The sequence below is a fragment of the Aedes aegypti genome, unplaced genomic scaffold (assembly GCF_002204515.2).
Source record: "Aedes aegypti strain LVP_AGWG unplaced genomic scaffold, AaegL5.0 Primary Assembly AGWG_AaegL5_hic_scaff_398_PBJ_arrow, whole genome shotgun sequence".
In the NCBI taxonomy this organism is placed as follows: domain Eukaryota; kingdom Metazoa; phylum Arthropoda; class Insecta; order Diptera; family Culicidae; genus Aedes; species Aedes aegypti.
Window position 1 is genome coordinate 1 of NW_018736064.1, and position 17297 is coordinate 17297.

Below are 17297 nucleotides of genomic sequence, written 5' to 3' on the forward strand. Positions count from 1 at the left end.
TCCGTTTGAATTCGCTGTGTACGGGTTAAAAAATATGACACGGTTGGGATTCGAAATGAGCTTCTCAAACCTTCAGATCTATAATTAAAATGGTCGGATTATTTTGTCGATGTTTTTTTTTCAAATATTTTTTCATGGGGGTAAACTATGAGCAAAGATATTGTATTAAATTTTTCATTGCAAAATGGAAAACATTAAAAAAAATTATGCCATTTTTAAAACATAGTATTGAATTTGGATAACTTCTGCAACTTCTTAGTTAATGCGCGCAATAAAATTTTAGTTGCGATCAACCTAGGAAAGTTTATTATTAAAAATTCAAACATTTGCAACAATGTGCACAAAACTGTACAGGATAACGAATATTTAAGTTGACGATAAAGAAACCTTTATTTATTTGTTCCTTCCTCTCGCTCCTCCATGAAATTAGCTATCAACATGATCATGAACCTTCGAAGTTTCATATTAAAACATAACAGTGCAGGACCTTAAGCATACCGTGACCATTAGAATGAAAGCAAACTAATGCGTGTCTTTTCAAAGACAAAACGTTGAATTCGAAAACTTCGAGAGAACAAAACGTCGTAAGAAGCATATTGGAAGGAAACGAAAATTTTTCAGAACAATGATTCTCTTCCAAAAAATTCTTTGATGTTTTAGGATTCGACGTTCTGCCTTTAAAAAAAATGTCCTCAAACCATCGATGGGATATGCTGAAGAGTTTTACCTAACTTACAGGAAAACTTGCTATTGCTATTCCAATTTTACTTATTTTTTTTTTCTCTGGAAGACTGACAATTGTTCCACCAATCTTAAAACCTCTATAGAATATAAATAAACAGTTTTGATAGCTTTACACCTGAAGAGTTTTCTAGACATTCTGGAAAACTCATGCTCCCTGCCTGCATCGTGTAGCTTTTGCGCCCATAATTCGATGTATCGCTGAAAATTTAGCCCCCATGTGGCAATTTATTTTCCAATAAGCCATCCCCAGTCTGGTCGTTTCACCGATAGCTGCCCTTAAATCTCGACAATATTTACACGGCTCTTAAGCACTCTACCCAGCTATCGTTCCATTTTTTTTCCTTTTGAATGTCATCCCGAGACACATTCTTATAGGTTACAGCCGATGCTTCCAATAAAGGAATAAATTGGTTCTGTCACCTGCCTTACAGAATTCAAGAAACCAATGGCGATCGTTAGGGTAAGCAATAAGCGACCAAGAAGGGGTCAAACTTCCGAAATTCACTTTTACCACCTATTTTGTTCGTCGCTTTCTCTCTGAATTCTTGCAAATTATGTATTGCTTTCCTGTCGAATGAGCAAATAATACACAGCTTTTCTTCCCTCGAACGTCCTTTGACCGTTTTCGTCGCCCGAAACGGCACACGAGATTCGAAAATAGTCCATTTCTTGGGTTCACAGTCCCTTTCCCGAGTTCGTCGAGAAAACTGGCGAAGAGTGGGTGGCTCAAAAGTAAATCTAATAATAGAAGGTTCACTGCACACTAGAGACCATGCTCTCCCCTCACTCGTCGATTCAAACTGATTCTAGGGCGCTCAGTTAGTCGGGACCCAAGTTGATATTTTTGTTAGAAGGAGAAAATTGCTGAAGTACCTACTGTCCTTTTTTCAGCTTCATTAATCGCTATGTCCTCAAGAATCGTTGGTTCCGAACGTCCTTTCTGATTTACACTATAACGCAATCAGGTGAAGAGTTGGTGTATAGGATTCACTAGGGATCAGCTCTGAAAAAAAGTAAAGCAGAGACAATTGCATGATTTTTGGTGGGTCGATTCACTGACTGGAGATAATAGATACAATCTGTGTGATGTGAAAGTTGTTCTAGCATTACGGACACAAAATAATGATCAGCTTAGGTAAATCAACTGTGAGTGGGACATTTTAATCTGGTAAGCTCAGAAATCGTAAACAAATTTTGACTTGTTGTAATGTTTTTATCAAGCTGAAAAGGTGCGTTTGCATAAGGATACTTTTAGTAATTGATAAAAGAAAAGTGAATTAGATTATAGGTATTAAAAATAAATATAAGTACTAACAAAAGCACTCACACTTTCATAGTTAAGTTCTATGGTTTGATGTTTGTTATTGTATTTGTATTTAAAATAATTCATCTGACAATATTTCGTCTTAACACAGCATGGGTATTATATGATGCTGAAAAATAAGGTATAGGAATATTATCCAAACAAATTATGAATATCCATCATTCAGAAATTGTATCTTACTATTTATATTCAAAAATGTAGCTATCGGTTATGTCTTGGAGATAGAGACTAGGGTGCGGCTTATTTTTCAAAAGTTCTCAAAACCAAAAATTCGTGTGCTCTACTGAATTTAAATCACATTAAAAGAGAAACCTCAAAATCTGAGCCAAAAATATTAACATTTAGAGGTGGCGCAAGCGTCCTTGAAGGTGAATTTTCAAGTTATAAAAAATGACCTTCAGTGAAGTAAACATAACTTTGTTAATTTTCAACCGATTTCAAAACTTTTAGCATCATTATCTTTATAATTAAATTTATGAAAACTTTGTAGAATATCAAATTTGTCTTAAATCAAAACTAGTCTTAGTTTAAAATACTTTTATACAAATTTCTCCTCATTTTATTAAAAATTTCAACTTAGTTGCACCATAACTTCTTGAATACTCAATCGATTCTGAATGTTTTTACATGTTTTTGAAGCAAATTTAGTTGTTTTCAAACTGTTCATATAACACATTTTTCTAAAAAATGGTTTTGCCTAAGTTTTTCACCAAAAACTATCCAAAAACATGATTTTTTAATGAAAAAAATCAAATTTCTTTTGGTTATTTAAGTTTTTTCGCCGGAAATTGTATTTTTTCTATGAAACTTAAATTTAATAAAGCATCTTGCCTTTATTGCGAGTCGAATAGTGCATATATATTTCAACATATCGTCCCCTTAATGCTACAACTAGATAACTCGAAAATCGACGTTTTGAGATAAACGACTTTGAAAATTTGACCATCTTTCAAGGACATGGTCCTCCGTTCCAGAGTGTTTCATTAATTTTATTTCATGATATATACGTTAATTAACTCATTCTTTTTCCTATCATGTACAAATTCAGGCATCAGTATTATTTTTAACCAAGAAAAAAATAATAATTTGAAAATTTTGCGAGTTACCTAGTTGTAGCATACACAATCATTCAACCATTTCTTCATAATCCGAGATACCTAGTTTAAGCCAATACATAAAAATAACTCAAATGCTATATAATTGATATCCTTTAAGATTATTCGCAACACCAAAATGGCAACTAGTATTAAAAAGAAGATTTCCAGACACCGGACACCTTCCCGTACTGAATAATGTTCAAACATTATTTCTCCAAGGTGCAGGAAATTGTTTTAGTGAGCATTGTTTTCGTGAAATAACACATGCTTAAACCATGCACTAGTTTAAGCAAATACAAAGGTTCGATATCGTTGAACATTGACGGTACGTCAAATTTTGAAACATTAACAAAACTTTTGAATGATAAAATTTGTTTGGATTACACACTTATAATCAAAAACAGTAAAAATTTGATAGTATGAATGCGTTTCGCAGTCCATTTTAATGTGTACAAAAGATAGTTTTGGTCTTATATGATTTGCATTCCATTTCATTTCATATATTGCAAGATATCATACTTATTTTCACATTAGTGTCTATAACTACACTTATTTTTATTTGATTCTGAAGACCATACCTTCAAACATACATTAAAACAGGTATGCTGAACGTTGAGACCAGCTCAGAAAATGGTAGAAGGCTTAGAAATATTAAGAAGTTTCTTGATTGACGTCTGCCTAAACAGTAAACAAGTCTAAATCAAATCAACCACATCTATGTCCAAAACGCTCAGTTTCACCTGAACTAAAAGCATGCAATGAAAACAATTCTAATCTCTCTGGATTGTGTACGGAAATGAAGCACATCTTATGTAATTGCTATTTTCAATTCTTTGACCAAAGTTCATATCAATATTTTCAAATCTATTTTTGGATGAATAGTCATGATTCAACTTCTTATAAATAAGAAATTTTATTAAATTATTTAATTAATAATTTCGAAGTTTTTCATTCAATGGTTCAATTGATGATCAAATAGATACTGGGGGATCTCTACCCGAGACTTGTTTTCCATATTGTTTTCGTAATAGCCAGTTGTTTCTTTATTTTTTTTTATGCGATATCCAGTTGTAGCACCCAAATCTACACAATGGCATGAGAGCAAATTTCAGAGCTCAAACTAGGTAACTCGAGTTACCTAGTTTTAGCACAAAATACGTTTGTTCTACGTTGAGTTATCTAGTTTTGAAAATATACTATAACTTTTTTGTTTTAAATCGCACGTTTATGAGCTTTGGATATGTTATAGAGCTAGTTAAGAGCGATATTTTGGCATACTCAACTCAAAAACTCCAAATTTCGAGTTATCTAGTTGTAGCATTAAGGGGACGATATGCAAACATATTTTTGTTTCAAAATTTTTCAAAAATTGTTGCAAAGTCCTTCTCAAAGGTTTAACAAATGAGAAAAACCAGTTCAGCTTTAGAGATAATATTTAACTGGCGAAAATTTGAAAAAAAACTGGCATTTTTCGTTAAAAAATCATGTTTTTGTGCAGTTTTTGCAGAATAACTTGGTCAAGACATCTTTTTAGTGAAATGTGTTGTATTAACAGTTTGAAAACAATTAAAATAGCTTTAAAAACAAGTAAAAAGATTTGGAATCGGTTGAGTAATCGTGAAGTTATGGTCAAACAAAGTTGATTTTTTTAGTAAAATGAGGAAAAATTTGGAATAAATTATTTTTAACTAAAACTTGTTATGATTTAAGACAAATTTGATGTTCTACAAACTTTTCGTAAATTTAATTTTGAAGGTATTGATGCTAAAAGTTATAAAATCGCTTGAAAAATAACAAAGTTATGTTTACTTCACTGAAGGTCATTTTTTATAACTTGAAAATTCACCTTCAAGACGATGGCGCCACCCCTAAATGTTAATATGTTTGGCTCAGATTTCGAGGTTTCTTTTTTAATGTGATTTGAATTCAGTAGAGCAAACGAATTTTTGGTTTTGGGAACTTTTGAAAAATAAGCCGCACCCTAATAGAGACCCTATTAAGAGTTAGCATCAAAAAACATTTGAAAAAAAAAGAATTGGGTTTATACTGTAGTTAAATTGCATTGAATTTTCAATTCTGTGCAGCTGTAATGCGTATCAGGTATCAGAAGGCCGGCTCGAAAATCACGTAAAACTGTATTCAGCTTCCGCTCACGAGAATATACACCAGCACCAGCTAAACCTTATTCAAAAAGGGCACCATCAATGTAACATACTGTGTTGTTTGATATACTTTCCAAAAAGCCAGACGTCCATTCTTCCCGTGAAGGAAATTGTGTGGCAAATGTCCTGTAAAGAACGTTATAAGCAATTTGGAGATCACTTAGTCCGCGTTAAGTTAGAGTGGACCAAGTGCAAAACTGGAGAAAATTGGATTATTTTTCCATTAAATGTGAAATTATTTTAACTCCATTTCACTTTTATCAGGTTTGTTGAATGCTGTAAACTGCCAGAGATATGTAACAAATTTACTTTGGATGATCAATAAAAATCGATAAAAGTATTCAGCCAGAGTGCTTATTACCATAACAGCGAGCACGCTGAGAAATGCTTGGAAATGAAAGACATTTGAAATGATTTGTCAGAGTTTTCGACATGGAATGATTGATCTTCTCATCCTTCAATAGAAATTCCTTAATGTTTTTTAATTCAATGCATTTGACTTTGATTTTTGACCATTTACCAGATTTGGATGGGTGGTCAGAAATTGCAACAATTTCTGTGCAGAGAGAGTGAACCAAGTGTCAAAAAGCGAGAATTTGATTGATTGTTGCATTTTTTGAATCATTCTCAGTCCGATAGAAGTTTTTGGTAGTTCTATGGTGTCTGTAGGAAATATCTTAAAATCCGCTTATTGTCCGGGATTGAAGATACGGATTATTGAAGAATTTTCTATTCTGTTGCCGAAGGATGAAGATCATCTGTTTATCTTCAAGATATGTACCAAGTTTGATCATGAAAGCGTTAAATGATTGTTATTTTTTCTAGAAATTGTTCAGTCAGAGTGGTATGCCAAAGGCTGAAAGTCTCTCTAATAAAGAAATAATAATAATCAGTCAGAGTGAACTAAATCACCAAACGGTGGTTTTTAATTCAGTCAGAGTGGACTAAGTGTACATAGTCCAGCAAAAAATCGTTATATTAGAGGCTTGGAGTATGTCTTTTCATGATTATCAATTCACATTATATTGTTTGAAAGTATCACAAAGATGTGTGGAAAAAATTTCAATGAGTTAAAAAAATTACAAAGTGTTAGATTTTAAAACCATTTTATGAAAAATATGAAAAATGTCAATTGGTCCACTCTGACTTCACGTCGACCACTTGTACTAAGGATAATTTTACCAAAAGCTCGCCGGCATTGACCAAAGGCTATGCAAGCTTTTTTGACTCTGAAATCAATGTGAGGTGTCCACGAAAGTTTGGAATCTAGAACGACTCTGACGTACTTTACCTGATTAGTTACATTAATCTCAGTGCCAAAAAGACGTAAAAGTCAAATTCCATCGCGTTTTCGTCTTTCCGTAAAAATAACAATAGATATTTTATTCGGGTTAACCGAAAGGCCATATCGGCGACACCAACTCTGGACTATCTGAAGAGCACTTTGCATCAGTTCGATTAGAGTGCCTTTGTGCATACCAACTATCAGAGCTAGATAGTCGTCGGCAAATCCATAAGTTGGAAACCCGCTTAGTTGCGTCAATAGCGTATCTGCTACGAGATTCCACAAAAGTGGTGACAAGACTCCCCCTTGGGGACATCCGCATACACTCAATTTTCGAATCGCTGCTTGACGCAATGTCGAGAAGAAATGTCGGTTTCTGAGCATCTGATGAATCCAATTGGTAATCATTGTAGGTGAGCCATGGTTTCGTGCAGCTTCCAATAGGGCATCGAAAGACACGTTATCGAAGGTATCTTCAATATCCAAGAAAACACCCAAGGGATCATCCAAATATGACGTACATCATTTGAGAGGGGGGGGTGTATGAAAGTGTGACAGCGTGTCAGTGCATCTGTTAGGTATTGGAAAAACGGAGAAGGAGGGGGGAGGGGGTTCAGAAATCCTGAAAAACGATGGACGTCATATCTTAATCTTCCCCAAGCAAGATTGCCTTGGTTCAACAGTGTCGGAGTTATTCCGGATTCCGTTGGGGTAATAGATTATATTGGATTGGTATTTAGTAATTTTGATTGCCAGTTCCATTATGTACACCGCTTTAAATCTGTTCATTGTTCGGAAAAACGTGTAAAAACATCGAATATATATGTTAGAACATCGTGGGTTACTCTGGCATCACCTGGTTACCTCACGGATTTGGTGCCCCCGGGGATGTGGCCACTTGTCGATCTGGAACAAACCCTAGCATGTGACTCATAATTTTTCATGAACTTTCAGCGCCAATTAATTGGTGATCAAAGCAACTACATTTTTACATACTTGGAACCACCCGGCGATGTCACGGATTTGGTGGCTCCGGGGAAGTGGCAACTTATCGACCTGGAACAAATCCTAGCATGTGACCCATCAAATTTTATGAATTTTAAGCGCCAATTCATTGGTGATCATAGCAATTACATTTTTACATACTTGGAACCACCCGGCCATGTCACGGATTTGGTGGCCCCGGATTATTGACCTGGAACAAACCCTAGCATGTGACCCATCAAATTTCATGAATTTTCAGCGCCAATTCATAGGTGATCATAGCAACTACATTTTCACATACTTGGAACCACCCGGCCATGTCACGGATTTGGTGGCCCCGGGAAAGTGGCCACTTATCGACATGGAACATGACCCATCAAATTTCACAAATTTTCAGAGCCTATTCATTGATGATCATATCAAACATATATTCATATTTGGAACCTCCTGGCCATGTCGCAGATTCGATGTTCCCAGGAATGTGTCAAATTTTGGACCTGTATCAAACTCTAGAATAAAACCCATCATATTTCATGAATTTTCAGTGCCAATTCAGTGGTCAAGTTGGTTAAAGTAAGGTAAAAGTTGGTTTTCTTGGTCCCTTGGATCACAGTTGCACTGGTTTTGTGTTCTGTAACTCGATACCTCCCTAACTCGATGGTCCCTTGAATATCGAGTTAGGGAGAGTTGATTGTACATGTAGCCTTCCTTAGTCTAGTGGTAACGCCTGCGGCTACAAAGCAAAGTCATGCAAAAAGATTTTAGTTTTAGAGGAATCATGGGAGAAATACTTCCTAGAATATATCTTAAAGATAAGGAACTTGTTTCTTTGTTTAAATATTTTTACGAGCTTCAAAAACATATATCGAGGAATCCACTATGCAGTACAATTTCGTTCTATGAAGTAACATTGTCTTTCCGAACTACGTATCTAATGCCTGATGGTTTAAAATCTATATCTTTGTTATTTTTATAATATTCACGTTATATCTATCAATATCCTCCTGAAACCCATGAAAATTCCCTAAGAATTTTCTATAAAGCAAAATTGTGGGTACATTGATCATCAATGAGTTTGCGCTGAAAATCATGAAATTTGCTGAGCCCCAGGCTAGGGTTTGTTCCACATCTACAAGTGACCACTTTCCAAGGAGCATCAAATCCGTGACATGGCCGGATGGTCCCAAGTAAGGAAAACTGTAGTTGCTTTGATCACTGGCGTTGGAAAATCATGAAATTTGATGGGTCATATGCTAGGGTTTGTTCCAGATCGACAAGTGGCCACTTCCCCGGGGGCACCAAATCCGTGAGGTAACCAGGTGATGACAGAGTAACCCACGATGTTCTAACATATATATTCATTGTTTTTACAGGTTTTTCCGAACAATGAACAGATTTAAAACGGTGTACATAATGGAACTGGCAATCAAAATTATAAAATACCAATCCAAAATAATCTATTACCCCAATGGAATCCGGAATAACTCCGGCACTGTGGAACCAAAGCAAACCATATTCTGGCCATCAAAACTAGAATAGATTCCCGATCGAATGGAGCTAAAAGAGATGAAATCGGTTGAAATTTGATCAAATTAGAGCTGATCAAAGATTAAAATTGTATGCCAAAAACTATGTTACTACCGCAAAGGTTAACGAGCACGCATGCATGTTTACTGAAAGTATCAAAAATTCGGCCCACAAAGTTACAGTGATCGCCAAAAAATAAAGATCATTTTGCCGTTTTTCATACATAATGCCCAAGTTTGGAAACTTGGATCTTTACTCCTAGAGCTCCGATTGATCTGACATTTCTACCGACACACTGTGTTGGATTTTGTCGATTTCATGCGCTTTTTGGATAACACTCAAACCGTTGTTTTTGTACGGAGAAGTTTTCTGTTACCGTCAAACGGGGTAACTTGCAACAATTTTCAACTTCAAAGCTATATGGATGAAAAATTTGAGGATTCAGATGAGACAAAAACCATCCGGTATCCTAATCGCCACGTAAAGAATACCACGCAGTATTAATTTTATCAGTATTTGATTTTCTGGGATCAGGGGAGACGAAAAATGTCCATTTTTAATGCTACCCCTGATGTGGGGTAACATGCAACACACACTGCTACCTAAAGTACACTAATTAGACTTAACCTATATCGTGTACTTATGATCATTTAATAATTTTCTGCTGTAAAAGCATGACAATAATCAGAAACAGGCTACTCCACTTTTAAAAAACTATTTATTATTTATTAAATAATGAGTATTAAATCAATTCGATTGAAAACTTCATTGGAATTGCATAGGCAGCCCACACGGGGAAGTTCTAGTATATTATGAGTCTTGAAAATTATAATGCAACTTTTCTACAAATACATTAATATTTTAAGTTATACTTCACATAACTTATTTTTTTATACATATTTAAATCAAAACGACGTATTGCATTATTATTATATATGTCTTAAAATGATCTCTGTTGGTGTTTTGACATAACTTTTATCATATTCCATGTAGAAAGCTCCCAATGCCAGATGTGCAAGGTAATTTTTGTACAGATTTTCAAAATTATTGATTATTATCATAAAGAAAATAAAACTTTATCTAATAATAATGCGTTTCACGTAAATTTTGTAGCATATAGTACAAAACATGTATTGAATTGATTGAGGTCCATAAATTTTAATGTTACTGAACTAATATATGTTCAATTTTGCCTTTTCATGTATTTTCGATGACAAACGGCAACAAATATTGAACAATTGAGATCAAAATTGCTGTTGCAAGTTACCCCACAAGGGTAGTCAAAAACGTTTTTTGAATTTTTATAGTGTTTAAGCATCAAATTATCAAAAGTATTATATTGCCAATTTGTGCATGACATGTTTCTACCGTTTGTGTGGAACGAGGAACGTTTTTCAGCATTAATTTCATACAATCCAACGTATAATATGATTTTCACATCTAGCAAACCAACCAAAAAAGAAACAATATCCAAACCCTCGCCAAAATCTTCTGTTGTATACCTAAGGTCAATCAACGGATAAATAAATTATAATAATTCAACTCAATGCTAAACAAAACGACAATACGGTTACATGTCGATGTGTTGCAAGTTTCACCCCTGTTGCAAGATATCCCGTTTGACGGTATACTAAAGCGCATCTTTTGATGCAAAAAGTTTTGTGATCAATTCACCTAGCAGTGAGATAGAAAAACTATTTTTTCATAGTGATTAGATAGACGTATGGTGTCTTCGGCAAAGTTGTAGAATTGCCCATTTGAAACAACTTTGTCGAAGATATGATTTTTCTTTCTCTTATACTTTTTGAGATATATGCCGTTGTATGTGAATGACACCTTAAAATCTTATATTTTATCATATTTCTTTCCCAAGATTTTTAACATTATTTGTGTTTTCTACAAAAATGTTTGTCATGAAAAAAACCCGTGTTTTTGCTGCACATATCATTTGAAGTAACAAAGTTATTCATGAATTACTCTTTTCTCAAGGGGTAGATTAGGCCCCTTTAACTGGCTTAGGCGCAAAATGGCGCAGACAACTTCTACAAATCATGAAATAACCATATCTCCCGTTTCGGCAGTTGATAAAAACTTTTATCTATAAGTGTCTTTGCGTCGGTTTTTACTATCAAACAAATAAGCCTTATTAAACCGAATTCTTTCAATAATTCGTTTACTTTAAGAAATAGAGAGGCCCGATGCTCAGCAACACACGTGTTTTAAGATATCTAACAATTTTGTAAAAAACATGAAAAATGTAAAAATCTTGTAAAAGAGTTATTCATTTTTTAACAGAATGTACACAACATTGTATGAAAAAAGTCGTCTAAAATCATTTTTGTTCATTACTTTTTACTAATTTTTTTTTATTTTTTCATGTCTTCTCCAAAGTAATTAGATATCTTAAAACGCGTGTTTTTGCTGAACATTGGACCTCTCTATTTCTTAAAGTAAACGGATTATAGGTCGAATTCGCTTTAATAAGGCTTATTTGTTTGATAGTAAAAACCGACGCAAAGACACTTATAGATAAAAGTTTTTATCAACTGCCGAAACGGGAGATATGGTTATTTCATGATTTGTAGAAGTTGTCTGCGCCATTTTGCGCCTAAGCCAGTTAAAGGTGCCTAATCTACCCCTTGAGAAAAGAGTAATTCATGAATAACTTTGTTACTTCAAATGATATGTGCAGCAAAAACACGGGTTTTTTTCATGACAAACATTTTTGTAGAAAACACAAATAATGTTAATAACAAATAACACATGAAATCTACAAAATAAAACATAGTGCGCCACTAGGAAATAACTTGAAATTTGCGCAGTGAAAAACACCCACAATTTTGATTACATACTTTGAAGTAATCGCAAATGTCCCATTTCGAAAGAAATGTCATAGTTTTGATATATTATGAAAAGTATGAACTTCAAAGACAAAATTTGTTCTACTAACTTGTTTCTCTTTTTAAATAAAACATTGTTGCCAAAGGGTATATTGCTCTTAATCTTTTCGTTTAAAAAATAGTTCAAAACAAATAATTAAGCATTTTTTTTTACAAAAAGGGGCATTTGCGATAACTTTAAAGAGGGTGATCAAAATACTGTTAACAATATTCAATATAGTCTTGAAAATACAGATTTTTTGCTATACAACCAAATGGACAAAGTTTGCTTGATAACGCGCTCTTTATTATTTTATGTTGCTCATAGCGAATGAAAAACCTGCGTATTTTATTCAAAAATCGCATATTTCTATGACAATACCCTTCTTTTTAAATTAATGCCAAGTAAATTTATTACGCTCTCTAATAAATTTTACGGTAACATTCAGCACATAAAACGCTGAATTCAATTCGTGAATTCACATTTTTCTTTAAGAAAAATTAATTTGTTTACTTTGGAACCATAGAGCTTAGCTCTTTATGCGAGTTGTAATAGTATTACAGTAATACATTCACATCGGTAAGCTTCTAAATGTTCTCCAGAGAAAGTATTAATCATCCTATAAGTTGCAGGAAACAAGAGAGGAGTCGTCTGTAAACTACGCCAGGCTCTTGGGCATTTAGGTGAACGAGACGATCAATACAAAATTTGGTTGTAAATAGCCAAATTTTCGCGACGTAATTTATGGATTACCTTACAGCAAAATCAAAACAAAATCGCTGTTTTGAAGTTAATTTTCAACATATTATCTTTTTTCAGCAATACGCCCGTATAACATAAATCTGAATAGCCCAATTTCTAGTTTTGTGTGGAAAAATACTGCAGTTAAACGCAAAAAAAAAAAAAAAAATAGAACAACACATTTAAATGCAGCAGTTGCTCATTTTCCATAATAATGTTCACAAAACAGTGCCATACAAGAACTGGATACAATACATACTGCATACAATCTTTGAAAAAAAGAACACATAAATCTCTAAATTATGCAAAACATTTCGCCATCACCATTCATCAAAATCAACTAATATATGATAAATACGTACCAGATAGATCAATACGAAACAACGGAACATCGCTAAGTGCACTTGTGATATTGAGCCGAAGCTTGCGGGTTCTCGAGTCATAGGCTTCCAGAAAAAAATGCTGCGGCAATCCTCCATCGTATCCGGCAACACACTCGAGCTCCATCGTTGTGGGAGCGCTGCTTTCGACGCTTTCCATATAGTGGTTAAACGGATGTACACTACCGCTAGGATTATAACCTACAGCAGCACCTGTGTGTCTGGCACTGCCTCCCGTTTCCAGGGAGTGGTATCGAATATTATCGAACCTCAATTTCGCTGCAATTGGTAGTTCTCTGGCAGTGCTGTGATAATTATTCCTTTCGGTAGGACCGGTACTCGAACTAATGCTACTACTACTGCTACTAATACTGATGCTGCTGCTGCTTCCCTGGATGGTTCTGATGCTATCCTCGTCTTCCTGATTGCCACTGGTGGTGCTATTGAAAATTTCATCATCATCGTCGAAATGTGTTTTATTTATTTCATTTTCTAGATTTTCATTAAAACGTTTCTCTCTTTTTGCCAGTCTGTGATTAGCATCGGGTGTAGTTCTGGCTGCTTGGAACCGATTTCCAGTGCCAACAGTCGAATACGAGTTAGATTGGAAGCTCTCTTCGACTAGCGTTACGGTGTTAAACAAATTCATGCTGCTAGTTCTTTCATTATTCGAAATTGTTTTTCTCTTATTCTCTTCGTCACTGGTGGTCGATGCCGACGAGGATGATGCTGTGAACGATCCTGTTGATGACGAAAAACTAGACGAACCGGATGCTGATGCTGATCCTCTCACTTTTCCCGATGCGGAAGTTGCTGCGAGTGCAGACGATATTTGAGCTGCCACCCGTGGCTCCCCTCTTTCGTCTTCTTCTTCGTCATCATTTGTTTCCCTGGAGGTCAATCCCACTCTGTGATGACTAGGTGCACTAATTCTTCCATAGCTGCCACTCATCCCCATCTTGCTGCTTATCCTGTCCAAACCATGGGTGGTATTTTTCTGTTTGATCTGTTCACGTCTTCGCAATACAATGTCACCACCATCAGTGCTACCGTGAAACGTACTTTTCTGATTAAATTTTGTAATATTCGTTCGCTCGTTTGACACGTTCCGATCTTTAACGAATTGTGTGCTGATATAATTAGATTCTCGATAATGCTGACCTATGGTAGGGATTCCGTTTGACGATAACACCGACGAAGACAACGATGCTGAGGCTGCGGCGGCCGTTTCCAAATCACTACTGCTTCCATGCGACCCGTAGTAAAACGATGTCGACGACGAAGACGAAGACGAAGATGCTGACGCTGCAGATGAATTAGATGTAGTACCGTGCGGTGTCCCCAGTAACGTTGAGTAGGGCCTGAGGGTGCAGTTGCGCAACGGGGCTGGTTTTGCTGAGTTTTCCGATGTCCAATCGAAAAAGCCGCACGGAGTAGAAGGAAACAGAAGTATTTCTGATATTATTCTTGGGGAGAGTGATAATTAGGTGAAAATTGGATTGTAAATCACGGTGTGTCTGGAACCGTTGTGAACGAAAACAATGTTTATCAATTCGACACCTACCATTTGGAAGATACAGTATTCGAGTATTTTATCCGTGAATTTGTAATTGTTTCAATAAGGGAAACGAAAGGCATTGTGGTTCGAAGGTTTTGAGCTATGTTACGTACGCTATGTCCAAATTTTCAAGTAGGGAGATTAGGGCATTATGAACACACGGGGCGAAATGGACATCACCTCTCTGAGAACATACATATAACATAAACGAATCGTGCACTGTATGGAATTTATATTGTATATGAACTGTTTGACGGTGTAAACATTTCTTTTTGTTTCAATTGTATTTTAAATTTGACTTTTTTGATTTTTTTTTCTCAGCCCAAATTGATATATAAACAAGACAGTGAAAGAATCTAGTTTTTGAGCAAAGTAACGAACCCAGAGATTTTTTTCTCGCTAGTGGAAGCTTTTTTACATACCAGAACGATTGACGTTCTCATTAATAAAATTGTTATCACTTAATTCCATGAAAATATTCATTTTGTCCCAATACATTTTAACCAGCCTTGTTTTCGACTCAACACTGATGCATAATATATTTTTTATCGCTGTAAATAAATGAATGTAGCACATCGTACCAATATGAAGCTTGAAAACTAGCAGATAGTCACTGAAAAATGTATGCTCTTAACATAAACATTTGGTTTTTCAAATCACATGGAAATACCCATACTTATGCCACCGCATGTAACTTCTGCTCCGTCTCTTTTTAATTACAGTCGAAGCTCGTTATAACGACAACTTTTGTAACGACAAAAGCTCTCTATAGCGACATTTTTCGGTCCCATGAAAAATATTTCAATGTTAGATCTATTCTCTATAACGACTTTCCTCTATTGCGACAGTCCCTTTCGATGTCGTTATAACGCGCTTGGACTGTAATGAATACCAAAATAAAATCATCGGAAAATTTACCTACTACTTATCACACATCTCCCTCTGATTTTGAATTTTTAACTGAAAAATTGAATCAAATGATTGATGCAATGTTCAAAACCTTCTCAATAGCTGAAGCAGTCCTAGTTGGTGTAAAATTTACTAATAAAAATGGTATTCGATTACGTTTTTCTAATGGATCTAAAATGTTTTAATATTTTGAATTGTAATCGTTCTTTGAATGGCAAGGAGGACGAGCTGTTTCATTTTCTTACAGCTAATAACATACAAATAGCATTTATAACGGAAATTCATTTAAATCCTGGATCCAACCTCAAAAGTAATCGGAACTTTTTATTTTGCGTAATTACCGACCGGATGGAAATCAACTCGCATTAAGGCTTAAGAATCCATCATTCAATCATCAGCAATCATTAAAAAATAAAAACCATTTTTTTCGTTTAAATTTCAATTGATTCGCATGAGAATCTACCAACTAGGTATAGCAAGTACAACGCAATGATAGATTTTCTAGAATATTGCTTCAATATTGAGCAATAAAACTGGTTTTGAAAACTTGCAAAAGGATAATGGTTATTTTCCTCTTAGGTCATTTTTTGTGATTAATGACTTTCATGCAAAACATTCGCGAAGCAATTCTAACAGCATAATTTTATTCAATGAATGCTTTTCAAAATATTTCTCAGTTCAACTCCCACTAGCCTTATTTTTTAGGAACCCTTCTACAATTAATTTGCACATAACCATCTCTAGTCACTTTTGTAACCAACTGGTTACCCACACTGATTTGGATTCTCACCATGTGCCTGTTACATTTCATATATCCCATGAAGAGGTTTTCAACCCTATAAGCTTCACATTCAATTATTTTCGAGCCGACTGAAATACATCGAGAGTCAACTTGAATCAGGGTAGACAATTGTCACCGTCAAATGGAAAAAGTCGTCGACGAAACTAAAAAAAGAATCGTCATCGTCACTCAACCAGCATTGGATGGATCAAGTTACTTGATGTTAACATTTCTTTGCAAACAAAACTTGACAATGACAATGCTCTCGAATCTTTAACAAGCAAATAGCATTGCAATCCAAAATGTGAAGTTAGTTTTGAATCCGTTTTTTTAAAAAGATGATTTTTAACTCTTGGTCCGTCTTAGTAAGGCGAGGGCTTTTTCAACGCGCTTGCGATCCTGCTATGAAAATTGTATGTCAAGATCTGAACAAAAAATCGTTTCCCACAATTAAGAAACAAAAATGTTGAAAATGAAACTTCTCTATTGGACCTAAGCCATTTAGAATTATCGTAAATTAAAAAAAAACTCAGAAGCCAATTCCGGCTTTGAAAGAGGATAAAAAAATGTCTACTCATAAATTGCGAAAACCTCAAAAACTTGCTATACAGTTTGTAAGAACGCACAATTTTAATTTAGGTTTCACTAGTCCAATTGAAAATCAAGTTACTCAGGGTTTCTTAACCATTCTCAGTCAAGAGAACTTTTCGAAAATTCCTGGAAAACTTTTTTTGGGAGCAATCAGAACTATAGATTTGTTAAAAAAAATAAACATGGAAGCCTCCGGCGATGATAGAATTTTTTACATCCTCATCAAGAAACATCCAGAGAGTAGCTTATCATTCTTGGTTGATATATTTAACAAATGTTTTCAGTTGGAATATTTTTTTGACAAATGGAAAAATCCCACGGCTGAACCAAATTC

The 17297-nt window shown here is 34.9% G+C and overlaps 1 protein-coding gene across 1 annotated transcript in view; it reads right to left on the reverse strand.

Annotated features, from left to right (window-relative positions):
- Positions 1 to 1652: 1652 nt before the first annotated feature.
- The window catches only part of LOC110681093 (serine-rich adhesin for platelets-like), a 30284-nt gene continuing 14639 nt past the window's right edge, over positions 1653 to 17297 (reverse strand). Inside the window, exons 3-4 of the mRNA XM_021856862.1 lie at positions 13107 to 14519; positions 1653 to 1747 (exon numbers count right to left, since the gene is read on the reverse strand). Coding sequence (XP_021712554.1) covers positions 1695 to 1747; positions 13107 to 14519 — 1466 coding nt within the window. The 3' untranslated portion in view covers positions 1653 to 1694. The remainder of the gene's footprint in view (positions 1748 to 13106; positions 14520 to 17297) is intronic.